The following is a 20,000-nucleotide window of genomic DNA, read 5'->3' as shown; positions in this document are numbered from 1 at the left end:
TCCACCACGACTTCAAATAACGAAAACTCAAAATATCCTTCCTGGATCAGGCTGAGTCAACTTTTATCATCTTTCCATCTGCTTGCTGTCTCACTGCACAACAAAATGACACTAAAAGTCACAAGATTTATAAATGAACTGTCAACATTTTGGTATATAATAGTATTCAATAGAAAATGTTGTTTTAAAACAACATATTCTGCCAGACCCTTTTTTTCTACGCCAGGCACCGCAACGTCCTCACAGCGCAATTTTGGCCAGCCAGTATCTCACTATCGCACAGCAAGTGACCGGGTAATGGCACAGGAGGGGGGGGGGGGGTGTCCACCGGCAAAGGCGAAAGCCGAGGATGGGCGTCGGTGGTTGGGTGTGCGGGACCGCCCCCTCGCCCCGGAGCAGAACGAACTGTCATTGCGTCTGCTGCATCGCGTCGGCGAGAACGCGGCACGATGCCGCCGACGCAATGCCACCAACGCAATGCCACCAATGCAATGCCACCAACGCAATGCCACCAATGCAATGCCACCAACGCAATGCCACCAACGCCCTGACATCTCGTCGCCGACGCGATGACAGTTCGTTCTGCTCCGGTGCGGGTCGGCCGTCGGCACTTCGGGTGGGCGCGACGCGAATGCCGCGTCTGCCCACGCCGCCACGGCCTATTCTAGGCTTTTTTCCTTCGGATTCCGCCGAAGTCCAAGCGTGTGTGTTGGGCGACCTCTTGTAGCTTCTCCGTTAGCAGAGAGAACGATTTTTCAAGAGCGTGTATGCATGGGAAGCCATGCGTATTTCAGTCAGCAGAACGACACAGTCATAAACATCAATAATACGAAATATAAAATCATCGGCATCGCGTCAGCGGCATTTAATCGTCGACAACGCACCACGATGACACCGACGCGATGCCACTGACGCGATGACGGTTCGTCGCAGACGCGATGACAGTCCGTTCTGCTGCGGGGCGAAGGGGCGGGTCGGCCATCCGCGCTCTGGGTCGGCGAGACGAGAACGCCGCGTCGGCCCACGCCGCCACCGCCTATTCGAGGCCGCCGAAGTCCGAGTTTGTGTGTTGGGCGACCTCTTGTAGCTTCTCCGTTAGCAGGCAGAGCGATTTTTAAGAGCGTGTATGCGTGGGAAGCCATTCGTATTTGGGTCAGCAGAAAGCGTGTGCGCCGGCACAGTAATAAAGATCGATAATTCGAAATATAAAATGATTAAAATGACACTAAAAAGAATAAGATTTATAAATGAACTGTAAAAATGTTAGTATATAATAGTATTCAATCGAAAACGGTCTTTAAAAACAACAGATTGACATCATATACTATTCTGTCGTATAAACCTTGTGTCGGCCATTTTGAATACTTTTCAATTTAGGACCGTTTGATTTACGACCGGTTTGTCATAACGGAAACCAGGCGTAACTCGGATGTTTTATATATATATATATATACAGGAAAGTCTCGTTATATCGATATTCTAGGGAGTCCGAAAAATATCGATATAACCGGGACTATCGATATATCCGACCCTGTGCGCATGTAATTTTCTCCGTGCGTGCATAGAAATAGGTTCGTAATAAGCGGGACTATCGATATAACCGATATCGATATAACGAGACGTTACTATATATATATATATATATATATATATATATATATATATATATATATATATATATATATATATATATATATATATATATATATATATATATACACACACACATGCACGCGCACACGCATATATATACATATATATATATATATATATATATATATATATATATATATATATATATATATATATATATATATATATAGGGCGGCCTGGCAGTCGCGCAGTTAGTATGACGGCTTCACAGTGCAGAGGTCGCCGGTTCGCGTCCCGCTCCGGCCTTCCTGTGTGGCGTTTGCATGTTCTCCCCGGGTCTGTGTGGGTTTTCATCCCCGGGTCATCATCCGGTTTCCTTCCACATTCCAAAAACATGCATGTCAGGACACTAAGAGTGACGTATTTGTCTTTGTGTGCCCTGCGATTGGCTGGCAACCAATTCAGGTGGTCCCCCGCCCAGTGCCCGAAGACGGCTGGGATAGGCTCCAGTACCCTCCGCGACCCTAATGAGGAATAAGCGGTACGGAAAATGAGATGAGATGATATATATATATATATATATATATATATATATATATATATATATATATATATAGAGAGAGAGAGAGAGAGAGAGAGAGAGAGAGAGAGAGAGAGAGAGAGAGAGAGAGAGCTGGCTAAAATAAAACATCCTTTCTCATGAGCACCTCGAGGCAGTCGTAGCTTTGTAACATCCCAGCTTGATTCCTGTAATGCTGTAATGCACTTCACTTTGGACTCAGCCAATCCGACATAATGTGTCTGAAGATGGCCCAGAATGCTGCTGCTCACCTCTTGGCTGGTAATGGGAAAAGAGGAGCCCATAACTCCGACTCTGTCATCCCTTGACTGGCTCCCTATGCATTCGAGTCTTTTCAAGATCCTATTATTTGTCTTCAAATATTTATATGAGCCCCACCCACCCAACACACTAGACATTATAAGAAATTCCAATATCTAAACGTACGCCCATAGAGGATCGAGCCTTGTTCGTTGCTGGTCCCTCTCTCTGGAAAGACGTGCCACTCAACATTCGGCAAGCTGCCCATTTTTAAAACCCGCCTCAAAACTCACTTATACTCTTTAATGTTTGACTCAACATGACTCAAACATGGTCTTAGTTTTACTCATTGGTGATTTGTACTGTCTCTGTGATTAATTTGTTGCTTTATTTTTGTGTATATAATAGTACAACACTGTGTGCAGCAAAGTGCTCTATCAATACAGTTGAGTTGAGTTTGGTGAATCACAAAATAACGAGTCACTGTTTTGCTATATTGCAGATCAAACAAAATGTCACCAACCTTCAGTTCTTACCTCATCTTCGGCCTGTCCTAATTCTCTTTTTAACTCTTCAACACGCAGTCGCAGTTTTTTTACTTCAGCCTCATGACTCTCGACCCTCCTGTTTGCATGGGCTAGCTCCACCGTCTTATCCTGGAACTGCTTCTTCAACTTTGCGTGAACGTGACGAAGATCAGCCAAGTCCTGAATGCACAAAAAATGCACAAAAAACAAAATTGAGGATAATGACAAAACATATTGGATTTCCGAGTAATGGGCAGCATTTTTCACAGTCCCTCCTGGTTCAGCGGAGAGGTTAGTGCTGTTGGACACTCTGCAACTGGATGGATGCATGGCTTGAGGGGTCGACGAAAAGAAAGGAGTGTCAGCATAGAGCGCTGATGTATATGGGGAACTGAAAGTTGCGGCTTGAAATTGAAGCGGATGTACGTGGGACATGAGATGTGAGTGAGTCTGTTTTTTTCATCAATGGACTCTACTGCTTTGGATTTGCTTTGAACACTTAAATTGTCACAGACGTGTACACATTTTCAGCATGCCGTCCCTGATCCACTGGTGAAAGGAACCTTTGATCCTCTTTCCTTTCTTGCTTCATACAACAAAGAAGGTTCAGAAAAGTGGTTGAGGTGTTATTTTATTTTTAGGACTTCAAGATGGAGCAGCGAGAGTGGCTGCCTTTGCAGCAGCTCGTATAGAGGTAATATCCGTGTGCTCCCATTCGAAACAGAGGACTCCGGTTCTTTGTACTGATGGTTAATTCTTTAATCTGATTTCACACCACCGACACCACCATAGAACTACAAACAAGTATGGGATATAGCTATTATTTACACAAACATTTGGACTTTACATCAATGAAATAAAAGGTATGCAATACAATTATACAAAGCACTTTGCCCGCTTTCCGTCCAAAATGGCAGTTTTGATTTTTGTCCTTTTTATCTTTTCCTTGCTTAAAAGTACAGCGATAAAGCATGTCCATCCTCAACGCCTTCTCAGTGAAAATGAAATGAACTGAAACTGAATGAACGAAGCGCGGAAAGTAAAACCTGTACCGAAAGTGAAAACAAGCCCATCCATCCATTTTCCGTACCGCTTATTCCTCATTAGGGTCGCGGGGGGTGCTGGAGCCTATCTCAGCTGTCTTCGGGTACGAGGTGGGGGACACCCTGAATTGGTTGCCAGCCAATCGCAGGGCACACAAAGACGTACAACAGTCACTCACACTCACACCTCGGGACAATTTGGAATGGTCAATCTGCCTGTCATGCATGTTTTTGGAGTGTGGGAGGAAACCAGAGGACCCGAAGAAAACCCACGTGGGTCCGGGGAGAACATACAAACTCCACACAGGGAGGCCGGACCGGGACGCGAACCGGCGACCTGAAACAAAACCAACAAACCAATGAAATGAATGTCAAGAAAAATAAAGCACATCGGCTGGTCAACTATGGGATGGCAGTTGTAAACAAATGTTTCAACAGCATTTACAATCCGACTTAAGACCCGACGCGAGGTTTATACGATCAATCTGTTGTTTTTAAAGAACATTTTCTATTCAATACTATTATATACCAAACTGCTTCCAGTTCAATTATAAATCTGATAACGTTTAGTGTCATTTTTATCATTTTATATTTCGTATTATCAATTTTTATTAATGTGTTGTTCTGCTGACGCAAATAGGCACAGCTTCCCACACATTACGCACTGTTGAAAAATGGCTTACCCTGTTAACGAAGAAGCTAGAAGAGGTCGCCCAAAACACATGCTTGGACTTGGGCAAAAGGAAAAAAGGCGGCCAAAGGAAAAAAGTCTCAAAGAGGCGTTCTCGTCGCGCCGATCTCCCACGCCCGAGCGCCGACCCGCCTCGGCTTTCGCTCTGGCCGGCGTCATAGGACCCTCTTCCCGAGCGCAAATGCCCACCTGCCTCGGCGGACACTGCCTCCCCCCGCCGGTGCAATTGCGACAGGTAATGCAACACCATCACACACTTGGCTGGCCAAAATTGTCGTACGCGTTTGTGAAGTTATTTTGTATCCTCATTTTGTGCAATACAGTAATATTCTCTGTTAAAATAAATGAGGCATGCTGAATGTTGAGCGCATCTGGCAACGCAGCAACAACGCCACATATGGTGTTTTGACAGCGATAAAATAATAGTTCTTGTACAATGCGGAGAGTAGTGGTTGCTCTCTGTGCTCCGGCAAATAAACATCCTACTTGTTCAATATAAACAAGAAGAGCCATCTCGATTATTCTACCAAGTGCACGCTGTAGATCTCAACACCTGCCACCGTTGCGGTCCCAGTCATAGATTTACATTTAAAAAAAGGGTCTGGCGGTCATGGTCGTAATTCGCACCGGTCGTAAATCGGATGTTATTGTCACGTGCGAGTTGACAGCTGATAGAGTGTTTTATGCACATTAGTAAACATATTATGTTATTTCATGTTTAGCTTAGTACACATTATGATTAGGGCACGTTTAATTTCAGTCTAATAGCATTATCAATCTTATTAGTTCAATAGTCGTTGCAAAGAAGCAACAGCTCCAAATTCAATCTAAGACCCTCCCAACACTGAGTTGTCCGTAGCTGATTGGACAACAGATCGCTGCTGTGGACATTCAAAAACTTGTCAGAGCGGGAGCTCGTTCTCTTTGTTTTCCTATCGTTGTCTGTGTGCTCATGTCTTCGCCCTTACCTAGACGAGAAGTGTTTTTTCTGTCTCACGAGAATAAAGTAGTTTTTTGTTCACCATCTATCGTCGTTACTGATATTTTTATCACTGAACTTCTTTGAAAACCGAACCAGGAAAGAAGGAAGAATTGAAACCGAACATTAATTGGCGTCGAAACCTGTGCCAGTCTGCCAGCCTTAGCGGTTGAGGACTACCACCTGGGCGGCCCAGTTAACGAGAGACGGGGAAAAAAGCTCAAAAAGCTCCCGGTGGTTCAGCCCGTTTTAAAATTCAACGGGAGACGACGCGTGGGGACGCGCGGCGAACCTGCTCCTTGGCTGGCGCCAACCTACGCAAGAAACGAAGATTTTTTCGCTCTTCGCTGAAGCCTGCTTATGAAGTCCGCACGAGAGACGGAAAGAATATCACTCCTTTCCGGTGGCGGTGGGGCTCCTAACGTTCTGGCTGGAGGACAACACGGCTGTTTTTTCAAAAGTTCGCTAGGTGAGTAACGCGCTAGCTAGCAGCCATTATTTGAATGTATTGTGAGACTCCTCCTGGCCATAGGTATCTTATTCATTTAACCCATGTACATGCCGGTGTAACGCGGTTTTCTTTGGACTAAGGTGAGCCCAATAAGAATACGGAACCGGTGGTGCACAAAGGACTTGTGTACGCGACATCCTAGTGCTTTTATGGACTAGAGTGTCTGGTTTTGTTCCACACGCCGACTTATGGTTCGGAAGTTTTCCAGCGAAAGAAATTGATCACAAGGTGGTGATAATCTGGAAATCAGTTTGTGTGAGGGCTGTGTCAGTTGACAAAACCGAAAGGTTTTTAATTCTGATGCAGACGTTATATGTTATTTTAAAGAGCAGCTGCAAAAGTACTGGGTTATCTGAAAAATTAATGCATTTAAAATGGTTTGTTCTATGCTAGAATAGTGACACAGAGAGGGTTCTTTGTCTCAGAGAGAAAAAAAGGGTGGGGGCGAAGTCATTTGAGCCGTTAGTGCGTGCCAGAGAGTGTGTGTGTGTGTGCGTGCGTAAGTGCAATCCTTGTGTGTGCGTGAACGCGCATCGTGACTGAGAATTGGCGCGAATCACGCCCTTTGTTCTTGGGTTTGAATCAACATCACGGAGTGTGCCTCTTTTCTGAGTGATAGTCACTGAAGGAATTTGTTTGTTGGAAAATTGAAAATGGGTGCTATATTTTCTAAAAACACTCCAATTCATAGGGACGTCAAATTCATGTCCAAAAAATTTCCAGGAAGCGAAATTTATTGCAAGAAGTGGATGGATGAACATAACTGTTCGGATTAAAATTACAGGAGGCATCCGCAGTTAACAAGTCTCTTAGGAAGATTCGGGCCGAAATCCTTGCTTGTGAGACTTGGATGGCACAAGCAAAGATCAGAGAACAGGAACTTGAAGCGAAACGAATGAAGAAAGAGGAGAAAGCAATGGTCGCGATGTCTTCCAAAGTGAGCTCTGACGATGAGACTGTGGCTTCATCTGTTGCAAGTCCTAATGAAAAGTTCGTGGAAAATAAAAAGCAGCCATTGTTTCAATCCCCAGAACTCCCCCATGGGAGACGAGGGGGAGAGGCGGGGGGCTGCCCCGGGCATGCGCCTCATCCCCCCTCCTACACCTCCTACCACTCCTCCTCCTTCTCTTCCCCCTCCTCCTTCTATCCCTCCTCCGCAGGGCTGAAGAAACGGGAGGACGCAATCTGTTCAACCCCTGTGGGGCGGGTAGCCCCCCCGGTGATGACTCCAAATGTCTGTTGGGCAGACCAGCAGAATGGAGCGCTCATGACCCCTACTGGAGGAATACGAGAATTGCAACCTGATATTAAAAATCAGATTGCTGGTGATTGTGTGTCTTCGCGTACAAGGAGCAAAGCAAATTGTTCTGGACAATTGTATCCGCTTGAAGAGTTGAATGAAATTAAAATGAATAATGAAAGCGATTGTGAAGCTTTCCCACTTATCCAGGTAGCTAACCCTTATGCTTCTGGCCTCAATGATCAAACGATCTTGGTCTATAGGCCGTGGTGTGACAGTGATGTCGCTGAGGCATGCAAAGGACAAGGTAATGTTGTTGAAAATACGGAAAGTTGGACTGAGAATTTTGAGGAATTGTGTGCTTCTTACCAGTCAAGACAAGAAACGCTTAAGGTTCTCAAGAGATGTTTGGGACACCATTGGAATCGGGTGAAAGGTGACTTTACTGGGAAAACATCGACGGGAATGAACATGACGTACGAGGAGGTGACAACCCAACGGAGATTGGTTTGTGAAAACATCCGAACATTATGGAAAAAAACACCAAACTTTGGCATGATTCAGAATCGTAGACAGTTACGTGGGGAAGATATTAACATTTTTCGAGCACGCTTGGAAAATGTTTTTCGAAACCACTGCTGTATTCCTGAATCTGATGATGAGAATTCCATATATGTCAACCAATTCAAGCAAACATTTCTCCAGAATTTGACGCCAGAGATTGGAGATTTCATTCGGAAACATTATGTCCAACACCGGACTGGAAGGTTGGTTGATCTCATGGAGTGGGCAATACACGCCCAAGAAGTGGTGAGAAAAAAGTGGGGAAATGGTGCAAATTCGCCGATGGAACATGTGATGGCATCAACCATGGGTAACATAATGGAGAACGTGTTATACCAGGATCGGGTGAAGAGACGGATGCCGCCCAGTGATCGATGCTACAGTTGTGGTGATGTAGGGCATATTGCTCGCCACTGCAAAAAGAAACATATACCGAAAAGGAAACATGGGAAATCTTACAGACCTCCACCATATAATACACGATATGGTGAAGGACAAAAAACAAAAAATTCAGATTGACGCGCGGAACCCCATTTCAACACTGATGACAACAATCACAACAGTGGGAAATGGGGATCAATGAAACCAGTTGAAATCTTGGATTTGACAAATGTCTTTGCCTTGACTTTGCCGGAAAATGAAAAGCCTTATTATTGGCTAAAAATTGGGAAAAAGGATGTCAAATTTCTTTGCGATAGTGGTTCATGCAGATCAGTGTTAAGAGACACCATTACAGGTGTCACTCCGAGTCGACAACAAATTTCTGTGGTATCTGCAGATGGGAAAGTGACATTGTTACCTATTTCTAAACCAATAAAAAATTTAGATGAGGGACTAACTCCATACAAGGTCACTATGGTCTTGAGTGGAGTGTCCAATAAATTTGTTGGGAGAGACCTGTTACAACAACTACAAATAGCTTTAATACCAACAGAAGAAGGGTACAAACCCAGAAAAGTGAACTTTCTGGAGTCTTTCGTAGTTGACGCTATGGGAGACCCAGTAAAGGTCGATTCACTAGAATTATGACTAATGGCCACTTTAGGGGCGGAGGACTTTCCAGACGTCCCTGCCACCCTTTGGTCATCTGGAAAAACAGATGTGGGCTTACTTAAAACAGCAAAACCAGTTGAAGTACTGCCTAAAACGACTTATCGACCAAGACTTAAACAATATCCATTAAAACAGGATGCTATTATTGGCATCACTCCCGTAATACGGGATATGGTGAAAGCTGGTATTTTGATTGAAGACCCAACTTGTGAATGTAATACACCGATATTTCCTGTTAAAAAAGTGGAATCTGGAGTTTGGAGAATGGTGCATGATTTACGACAGATAAATAAATCTATACAATCACGTGCTCCGTGTGTGCCAGACCCACACACATTATTGAACAGTTTAAAACCTGACAAAAAATGGTTTACAGTAATTGATTTGAACAATGCCTTTTTCTCCATTCCGTTACACAAAAAATCACGTCATTGGTTCGGATTTACATTTAATGGGAAAAAATATACATATACAAGATTGTCACAAGGGTTTACAGATAGCCCTACAATTTCTTCACAGGAAATGTCTTCGTGTATTGTTGATTTTAACATCCTGAGTTTTCTCAGATTCTTTAGTACGTTGACAACATCTTAATTGCTTCACCAACTGAAGATGAGAACAAGACTGCATCAATAGCTTTGTTCCAATATTTAGCGAATACAGGTAACAAAGCTTCTTTGGATAAATTACAGTTTTGCCAAAAATAAGTTGTTTTTCTAGGACATCTTTTGTCAAGAAAGGGAAGAGAGTTGACAACTAAAAGAAAACAGACAATTTTGCAGATTCCTCGACCTAAGACGAAAAAACAGATGATGACATTTTTGGGACTGTGCAATTATTGCAGAACTTGGATTCCGCATTATACACAAGTTACTCAACCATTATTGACACTTATATACCAAGACGAGATGACACTGAAAGACTCTATTCAGTGGACTGAAGAGGGCAGTAAAGCATTTACAGAATTAAAAAATTTGATAGCAAACACTAGCGTCTTAGCCTTACCTGACTATGACAAACCTTTTGTTCAAACAGTTGACTGCAAAGACAAATACATGACTTCAGTCCTGTTACAAAAGCATGGACAAAAGTTGCGACCAGTTGCATTTTATTCTAAAAGACTGGATCCAGTGGCTGCAGCTCTTCCAGCATGTGTTAGAGCAGTGTGTGCCGCAGCGTTGGCAGTTCAGTCGTCAGCTGAACTAGTACTTTTTCATCCCACAACGCTGATGGTACCACACTCGGTTGACTTATTGATTACAGGCACGAAAATGACCTTGTCACCAGCACGACATTTGTCTATCATGACAACTTTGCTGGAACAACCACACATAACTGTTGAGAGGTGCAATAGCATTAACCCAGCGACACTTGTACCTCTACCTGTTGACGGAGAACCACATTCATGCATTGACAGAATAAATGAGAACTGCAAACCACGACCAGACTTGAAAGACACACCTTTATCTGACAGCATCTACCTGTACGTTGACGGCTCTGCGTCTAGGTCAGATGCAGGGGCTAACAGGGTAGGCTATGCTGTTGTGACCAATGTTGAAATTATTGCTGATGGCTCATTACCAAAAACGTATTCAGCACAAGCAGCAGAAATTGTTGCATTGACTGAAGCGTGTAAATGGGCGGAAGGGAAAACAGTGACGATTTTTATAGACAGTCAATATGCGTTTTCCACACTTCACTGCTTTGCAGCTCAGTGGAACCGCAGAGGAATGACTACATCGAATGGAAAATCTGTCGAACATGCAGATTTATTGAGAGGCTTATTGAAAGCTATCCTCCTTCCAAAAAGTGTAGCTGTATGCAAATGTGCAGCGCACACGAGGGCTAAAGACAGAATTAGTTCAGGTAATGCGAGAGCAGATGCAGCCGCCAAGAACGCTGCTCACACTACTTTCAATTTGGTAAATCAAGAAATTACGGAGCCCCTAAGGGGACATCGAAGAAAAAAAAAAAAAACTTTGCGAGATCTCGCAAAACTTTGCGTTCCCTCACAATACTTTGCATTCTCTCGCAAAACTTTGCATTCCCTCGCAAAACTTTGCATTCCCTCGAAAAACTTTGCATTCCCTCGCAATACTTTGCATTCCCTCGCAATACTTTGCATTCTCTCGCAAAGATTGCGAGATCTCGCAATCTTTTTTAAAAAAATGTGCGTTCCTGTACTTCCGGGTCAGCTTGGCTCAGGTAGACGCTCGCGCGCGCTGCTTATTGAGAGAAGGCAACAACTCGGCGCATCATGGAGGAAGACGTGGAACACTTCTTGCAGTCAAGAAACGTCCCTCACGTGGACATTGCACGTATGAAAAGCGACAAGGTGGGCATACAGCTACACAGTCTGATGTAATAAGCAAAACAAGAGAAACATGGACATTTTTTTTCGAAGTAGTATTGGTAGTAGGTCAATAAAGTGAAAGTGAAGCTAACATTTCTATCTACTCTACCTGTACTGTTAGTTGTATTTTAATAATGAGGTAAAGTGAAAGTGAAGCTAACATTTCTATCTACTCTACCTGTACTGTTAATTATATTTTAATAATGAGGTTAACACAATTTAAAATCGATATTACAGTTAGTAATTGGGCAGCCGCTCCCTAATGTACTATTCTCGTGTAATACTGAATACAAATAATTATGACTGTAGTTTCCCATCACTCATGTGAATATGTTAAATTTATTAAAAGTTATTGATAATTAAATAAACATGTGAAGTATTTATTCTCACAATTTATCTTTGCAGGTTGACATGGCAGTAATTGCTATGATGACCGAAGAGCAAATGGGCAAATATATCACTTCTTATGGTGATCAAATAGCTGTCCTTTGCTTTTGTCATCAGAAAATGTCCAGTGGTGATAATGAACTGCTCCTCCAAAAATTAAGAGGCAAAATAAGATCAAGGAAAAAAGGTGTACTGGCTGAGACTTCGGAAGTACTCCAAAACCATGTTGATGGGATGGCAAGACATAACAATGTTTCTGCAGAAAAGACTCAAAGGAAGATTTATGGCAACGATTACCATCAAGTGAAGACAAGCAAAGGTGGAGGAACAAGGTATGCCATCCTGGAAAAAAACAGCAACTGTCGCTCAAATTTTGGAGCTGGGAAAAGGGCTATTTTTCACAGATGGAAGCTCAACCAAAGGACCTGTTGAAGACTTTACTTTTGAGGTCTGTGATTTCAAAAGAAACCACATTGCTTCAGATGAAACAATTGGCAGACTCTATGGAAAAAAACAAATTGAAACTGTTAAGATTTTACATTGGCACAAAAGAAAATACTCCAACATCTCATTTGGATGAATGCAGTGAAGCTCATTCATCTGTCACCAACATGGTGGGAGAAAGTGCACAATTGATTGATTGACTCTCTTATGTCTACACACACATGCACACACATCAGTTTAGGAGCATTTCATTATTTGTACTTTGAGATGTAAAACATCTGTCATGGTCAACCTTGCATAGGGCAGTCTACAGTTGTATTTTCCATTTGTGTCGACAAATGATTTCATGGTTATTATTCATTCATTCCATTTTCCATATCACTTATTCTCCTAATGGTTTCGGATATGGTGCCACTTTCAGTTTGACCTAAAGGTTTGAAGTTGATATGTCATGTAATGTTGCAAATATTTGCACTGTTCAAACAAAAGCAATTATTTTTGTACTTGATATTGTATTCCATTTATATGTTTGTGATTGCTGTTCATACCAATTTGTCATTGTTAATAAAATTTGTTCCAAATAATTCATGTTTTTTTAAACACAAGACACCACCTGCTGACGAAATTGAAGAGTGACAATTATGTTATCATTTACAGGCCAGTGATTGTGTACTGGGGTGCAGGAATACTATTCAGATCCACATTGGTTAAGTATTTGTGGTTAAAATCAGCAACCAAGACAGTATATTTATTGACACCCAGAATGATTTGACAAATGAACATTTCATATTGATCAAATATGCTTTCCTTATACAGTAACAAAAACAGCAGACAAAAAATGATTTAAATTGTGATTGCTATATATTATTCGTCCTCAAATGTATCCCAATAATCCATTTAAAGTGAAGTGATAAAAGAAATGATGAACAAAGGGTTGAAGAAATGGCAATGGTCGTCGGATTCAGCCTTCATTAAATGTTACTTCGAACCAGTTGAGGAGCCATAAAATGGTTTCACCCAAACACACACCAAAAAATATATGGTTATTGCTTTGAGTAATTCATGTTTAAATTTTAATGTAATATAATTCCAGTATGACTGGTATACGGAAACAAAAATGCTTTCACCAAAGGTTAATGTCTCTGACCCCTGAAAACATCATGCTTCTAATTTAGAATTGCAGTAAGGGCCTCTCTGAGGTGCAAGTACAAGTTCACAGCCCGATACGGCTCTTTTGGTGGCATCAGACCAGACTGGGTCATTAAGGAAGCACACAATACAAATACATCCGGATCACAAGGCATAGTTAAACGGAAGACACACTGGCTTTTGCATAGTTGAACTTGTTCATTGTCAACTGTGGAGAGGAAGTCCCTTGTGCCATAAAGTTGAGGTAAAGAATACATCACGTTGGGCCGACCACTGGGGACATTTATGTTCTTTGAGGGCCTGATGAGATGGCTGTTCCAAACACGGGCAGTATCATCCAACTCATCCTGTTGAGAATAAGATCAGAATCAGAATCATCTTTTTTGCCAAGTATGTAGTACACACAAGGAAATTGTCTCCTGTAGAACACGCTGCACTAGTCTCATCAAAAAATGGAGGCACTATACAGTTCTATTTGGGTTACTTTTTAGAGAGTTAATTGCTTGAGGGAAGAAGCTGTTTAAATGCCTGCTGGATTTGGTGCGCATATACAGACAGATTTAGGAAGAGTTGCACAGTCATAGCAGCTCTTATGAGCAAGAAATTATAGAATTAGACTGCTTTTCTCTCCCTGCTCCCTCCTTTCTACCTTACACTCGTCACTCATGTTTACTACTCTGCCCATCCCCACTTTTCCTTCATCTTTTCCTTGATCATTTCACCTTCACCCTATGTCCCCACACACACAGACCACTATCTTCTTTCCACTATCCGATTATTTACCTTCTTTTGTGTCCCATCAACACCCTCTCAAATACAAAAAATACATATTTCATAAATGGAGCTACATAATATATGAACTCACCTGAATAAGTCCCATGCAACAAAATTGCAGGATGCTTTTGTCCAGAAATCCACCATCAAAGAAGCCATTGTCTCTGAGGTCTTTGAAGAGTGATAACCAGAATTCCATGCATTGGCTGCGAAGATTCGCATGCATTGGCTGCGAATCTTTGATTGGCGGTGCTGGCTCCATCCAAGTAACTGTCAAGGGTGCTGCCTGGCGGTATGGGCACCAGGAAACGCTGGAAGCCTTTAACGACCATTTTCAGTCCCCAAATCAGCTCGAGCTATTCGAGGACAACCTCCCAAACGGTGCACAACTTCAATGTAGTAACCTCCAATTAACTTCGGGTCACTACTTGTTGTGTAGGCATTGAGCCACATCATTTTCCTTGAAAAGCCATCAATAGCCCCATTGATGCAAATTCCAAACGGTTTCAGTTTGTCATATGAATCCATATGCCAAATAAAATTCAGCCCTTTCGAGAAGTAGTTTCGTCGTCTCAGACGTCTTGCTTGCCTTAAAGACACTCCTCTCGGATCCAACTCTTTCAGGACCAGACGAACGTCCTCTTTCCTGACAAGAAGCCCATGTTCTCTGCACTTACTGTACATCCACCTGTAACCGTGTAGTTGTCCGGAATTCTGCAACTGGTTGTGAATAAAGTCAACCAAGACGCCCAAGTCATCGACCGTTTTTCGGCGAAATAGTCAACTTTTGTTCACCACACGCTTCAAATGTCTTTCACTTATTAGTAAGCCGTGTTTAATCTCAAGAACGGATTTTATATCTTTGTATTTCAAGCCAATTTTAAAGTAAAACTGGATTAAAGGAAAGAACGGGTGAAAAGGCTCCATGTTTGTTGTTTTCGGTTACACTGACGATGAACCGGAAGTACATGTATGCGTATTTTTTAAAAAAAGATAGCGAGATCTCGCATTCTTTGCAAGATCTCGCAAAGAATGCGAGATCTTGCAAAAGTATTGCGAGGGAATGCAAAGTTTTGCGAGGGAATGCAAAGTTTTGCGAGGGAATGCAAAGTTTTGCGAGAGAATGCAAAGTATTACGAGGGAATGCAAAGTTTTGCGAGGGAATGAAAAGTTTTGCGAGAGAATGCAAAGTATTGCGAGGGAACGCAAAGTTTTGCGAAATCTCGCAGTTTTTTTTTTTCTTTGATGTCCCCTTAGGGGCTCCGTAAGAAATGCGTGAATTAGTGCCTACACAGGTTTTGAAGGACATGCAAGCGTTAGCTACAAAATCCGAAAAAGATTTGTGGCTTGCCGATGGTGCTAAGCTCGTTGATGAGCTGTATAAAATAGACAACAAACCATGTTTACCGAGAAACATGTTCCCTATGGTGGCTCGATTGAGCCATGGTAGTTCACATGTATCAACAGCGGGCATGGTGTTTATAGCAGGAAAAGTATTCCATTTAAGCAGACGTTTCAATTCGTATGCAAAAAAACTTTTGTCGGAGTTGTTTGATTTGCTGTAAACACAATCCACAAGGTAACATGCGACCAAAACGAGGAACATTTCCACAGGGGTCACACCCCTTTGAAGTGGTCCACATGGATTTCATTGAACTAAGCACAAGTAATTCTTATAAATACTGTTTGGTGTTAATTGATTCATTCACCAAATGGGTGGAAATTGTGCCTTCAAATAAATCCGATGCATTATCCGTTGCAAAAGCATTATGCAAACATATTATTTCAGAACATGGCATACCAAGAATAATTTGGAGTGATAATGGGCCACATTTTGTTAATGACGTAATAACCAAAATTTCTGAACATTTAGGTATTAAATTAAAGAACCACTGTGCATATCATCCACAGAGTGCAGGATTAGTTGAAAGGACGAATGGTACGATAAAAAATCGACTTAGAAAAACTATGGAGGCAACAGGCAAACCATGACCTGAATGTCTGTTTTTGGTTAAATTATAAATGAGAATAACACCCACTAATAACGGCTTAACGCCTTTTGAGATCTTGCATGGCAGACGTTTCATCCTCCCATTATGGGAAGGTGTGCCCTGGCAAGAAAATGAATCAGATCCAGGCGCTTTGTTGGCAAAATGGCTGTGTGAAATGTTTACAACAAAAGAGGTCCAGTCAGCATGTATACTGCCACAGTCTGTTCTGGTCCCTTCACAGGAACAGAGACTGCTACGGCCCGGAGACCAAGTGCTGATCAAGGCGATTAAGAGGAAGTCCTGGTCTGCACCAAAGTGGGAGGGGCCATTCACTGTGCTGATAACCACGCCAACTGCCATCAAGATCGCCGAGAGATCCACCTGGGTGCATCAAAGCCATTGCAAAATCGTTCACCAACCAGATCTGGAGCAGGTGGAAGAGAGACGGAGCCAAGCTACTCAATAGCCATGGGTTTGGTCCACATCATCTTGCTGTATGAATTAGTGGAGGCAATCCAGATGACGCACGTAAAGCCTCCCATTCCATCAGCCTGCCAAACTCCACCCTTACATCCAACGACGGCAGAAAAGTGCCCAAGCATGGCACATCCTGTAGCCTGCTTTCCACTAGAAGCTGCAGGAATTGTGTCATTTCCTCTTAGCGTCCTCGTGAACGAAGCACGACAAGATGGAAGCAATTATCCTCAAGAGTTTTGGTACGCTCGTATCAAGTCCGGGAAGGCTTGGACCACTGGTTGGGATTCCGTTGTGGTCCGTTCTAAGCCTAACACAGAATGGGTTCGAAATAACTGTGCCCAAGAAGCAAAACGAATCGTCGTCAAGATAGCTCGAGGGAACTGGTGAGGAACAGGAACTGGAACTGGTACAATGACTAATATCCAACTTGCCATCATAACTCATGATGTTGCAGGATGCATGGACTTGAGACTCTGTCCTGATTCTCGTGAACATCACACTGGTTTTCCCGTAATTATATGCATCATGTCATCTTTGACATCACCAGTCGTGACATCGCCGTTCCAAAATAAACCGCACATCAGACTGACAGCCTATGTTGAAATACCTGCCAAAAAAGCCCAAAATTCAGGTGTCATGAACGCATTATATCAACAGTTTGCAGGAGAAAACCATGACTGGAATCCATTGTTATCAAACACGTGGTATCGTTATGCTACACTAATTGCTAAACAAAATAGGAAAAGTAATTGCTTTGTTTGTTCGTATATGCCACATTCCGTGACGCAACAAAGGGTGCATTCAAAGGTATTTGGAGATAAAATGGCTCGAGCTGCATATATGTTAATATCTTCGCATAAACCTGATCAACATTTTCCAGTTCTTCGCAATGCTTCGAGAGGAGAGATTGTTCCAAGTTTAGATACCATTTTGGAAACTGAAAATCAGGTTATAACCGAGAGCAGATTGCGATTACCAGTATGTGTTGCTATATACGGTACAGGTCAAAACTTAGGTTTTATAGATGAGGATAAATGTTTATATGTGCTACCGTTAAACACCAATATCACCATCTTACCCGTATCTTCACATCTTTGGTGGTTATGTGGTTGGAAAGTATATTCTTTTATTCCTCCGAGAGCCTACGGTATGTGCGCACCTGTTACTGTAACTGACAATACCTTCATCGTTACCAGTCGTCCAGCGCACCATCATGTGAAAAGAAGAGTGTCGTTTAAGCCCCATGATTCGATCTGGGGAACTGATGTTCCAGAACAATTCAAACACCGTAGCACGGGAAGTAAGGTAATGTTAGCTCTTTTTCCACAAATTGGAGTGGCTAAAAACATGCTACGAATTGAAACAATTGACTACAGGTTTCAAGTGTTTGTAAACGCCAGTTTGGAAGTAGATGAAATGCAAAACACTGAAATTGCAGCAATTAGACAAATGGTGCTGCAAAATAAAATGGTTTTGGACCTTTTGACGGCCCCACAAGGGGACGTCTGTGCTATGGTGGGTGACACTTGTTGTACGTACATACCCGAACAAGCGAATTCCATAAACATGACTGATGCTTTATCTGTTGTCAGGGATCTCAGAGATGCCATGGCCAGAGATCACCGGCCTGATCAACCGTGGATCTTTGACGGGCTTTTTGGGGGCTCTTGGTATCGGACTTTGCTCAGAATGTTTATCCCATTCGCAATTGTGATTGTACTTATTTTCTTAGTCATTGGTTGTATTATTCCATGCTTAAGAGCAATGCTAATGAATATGATAACTAATTCTCAGGTGAATTATGCAAAGGTTTTGTATCAACAAATGCGTGAAGGGCACCCTGTGTTGTAGCTAGGAATAGTACACCATGGCCAGAGTGTGGTTGCTCCAACAAACAAAAGCAAAAGAAACGGAGAGCCGAGAAGGAGTTTTCCTCATTAAAATTTAAAAACCCTCAAAAAATGGAGAGGTTGGGCTCCCAGTGCCGGGAGCCCAATCTCCCGCACCTGTCGCGTTCCGGAGGGGAGCCCGGACGCTGCACAGTTTTTGATGCAGTGCTCCATTGTTTTTGACCAGCAACCCTCCGTTTACAACACTGATGCGGCGAAGGTGGCATATGTCACCAGCTTGCTCTCCAGTCAGGTGGCATCTTGGGCGTTGGCCATCTGGGAGTCTAAACCCAAACTGCGATCTTTCCTCCCGGAATTTGTCAACGAGGTGCGCCGGGTATTTTCCTACCCGGTGAGAGGGAGGGAAGCGGAAGGGCAACTATGGGACTGCCGCCAGGGCACCCGATCGGTGGCAGAATTATCCGTTGCCTTCCGTATCCTGGCCGCCTCCAGCGGGTACGAAGACCGAGCCCTTCAGGAACTGTTTTGGCGCGGGCTGAACTCGGCGCTCAAGGATGAGTTAGCCACCTGCAACGAATGCGCCAGCATGAACAACCTCATCGAGCTCACGTTTCAGCTTGACAACCGCCTGCGGAGTGTCTGGTACAAATTTAACTATTTCCAAAAGACCGTGAAACATGGTAGGAGCATGTACTACACAAGTTTCTGTGAAAAGAAATTACAGGAAAATCTAAAAGTCTACATTTTATTTGGGGCATCAAAGACAGCCAAGTTACTTCTGAAGGCCTTGAGGACATTAGATTGGCATGTCAACTGAATTCATCTGAGAGAAAGAATTTGTAATCCGAAAATGTAGAGATGATTGTTTTGAATAACGTAATAGGTTGAATTTCCACTTGTGCCATGTAAGGTTTTGTTGCCACCTAGTAGACAAAATAGTCCCCACTAACGTATGTGCATTTCACATTCTCAAATACAGTGACTGGAAGATAAAGCATCTCAAAGGACTGAAGTTCTGTTTGTGATGTAATGTAAGGAAAGAGATGCAGATTTCACGGTAAGATCAGAGCATTGTAATCAAATGGTGAGTATAGTTTTTGCTTTTTTGAATGTTGCTGTGCCGATTACCATTTTGTGTTTGGGAGCCTTTTACTGAGCGAGTTGCTTGTTCTGTAGCCACAAAGGGACATATGTCTTCTTGTGCCAGTCCCAAGTCCAGATAAATATAGAGGGTTGCGTCAGGAAGGGCATCAAACGTAAATGCTTGGCCAAAACAAATATGCGGATAAAACCTCTAAAGATGGAGGACACTGATTTGCTGTGGCGACCCCTTGAAGGGAAAAGCCGAAAGGAAAAGAAGAAGAAGGTCCATATGTTTTTTTCTAAAATACCCATGTACTATATCTTTCCAGATCCTGATGAGAATTAAAGAGATGACCATGTTCATGAAGACATTTTGGCATCTGACACAGTCGTGACTGTTGCATTGACGAACTTCTATCACCATTCAGGATTTTCGATGAAAAAAAATGATGGATATTATTGTTGAACAGC

General features: G+C 42.7%; 1 protein-coding gene across 7 annotated transcripts in view; it reads right to left on the bottom strand.

Annotated features, from left to right (window-relative positions):
* The window catches only part of ccdc102a (coiled-coil domain containing 102A), a 118,818-nt gene that overhangs the window by 23,312 nt on the left and 75,506 nt on the right, over positions 1-20,000 (bottom strand). For 5 of the 7 annotated variants that reach the window (XR_016114418.1, XM_088991790.1, XM_088991794.1 and 2 more), the window contains one exon: positions 2,950-3,120. Coding sequence is in view for 6 of the 7 variants with exons in the window: in XM_088991790.1 (XP_088847916.1) it covers positions 2,950-3,120 (171 nt within the window). In the remaining variant the exon portion in view is untranslated. Of the gene's footprint in view, positions 1-2,936; positions 3,121-12,912; positions 13,702-20,000 lie in introns of those variants that run through there. The other 2 variants (XM_088991795.1, XM_088991793.1) reach the window with 2 other exon arrangements.

The sequence above is a fragment of the Hippocampus bargibanti genome, linkage group LG03, assembly GCF_051943395.1.
Source record: "Hippocampus bargibanti isolate YZ-2025 linkage group LG03, ASM5194339v1, whole genome shotgun sequence".
In the NCBI taxonomy this organism is placed as follows: Eukaryota; Metazoa; Chordata; class Actinopteri; order Syngnathiformes; family Syngnathidae; genus Hippocampus; species Hippocampus bargibanti.
Note: the sequence above shows the minus strand (reverse complement) of the source record. Positions and strands in the feature narration are given on the sequence as shown.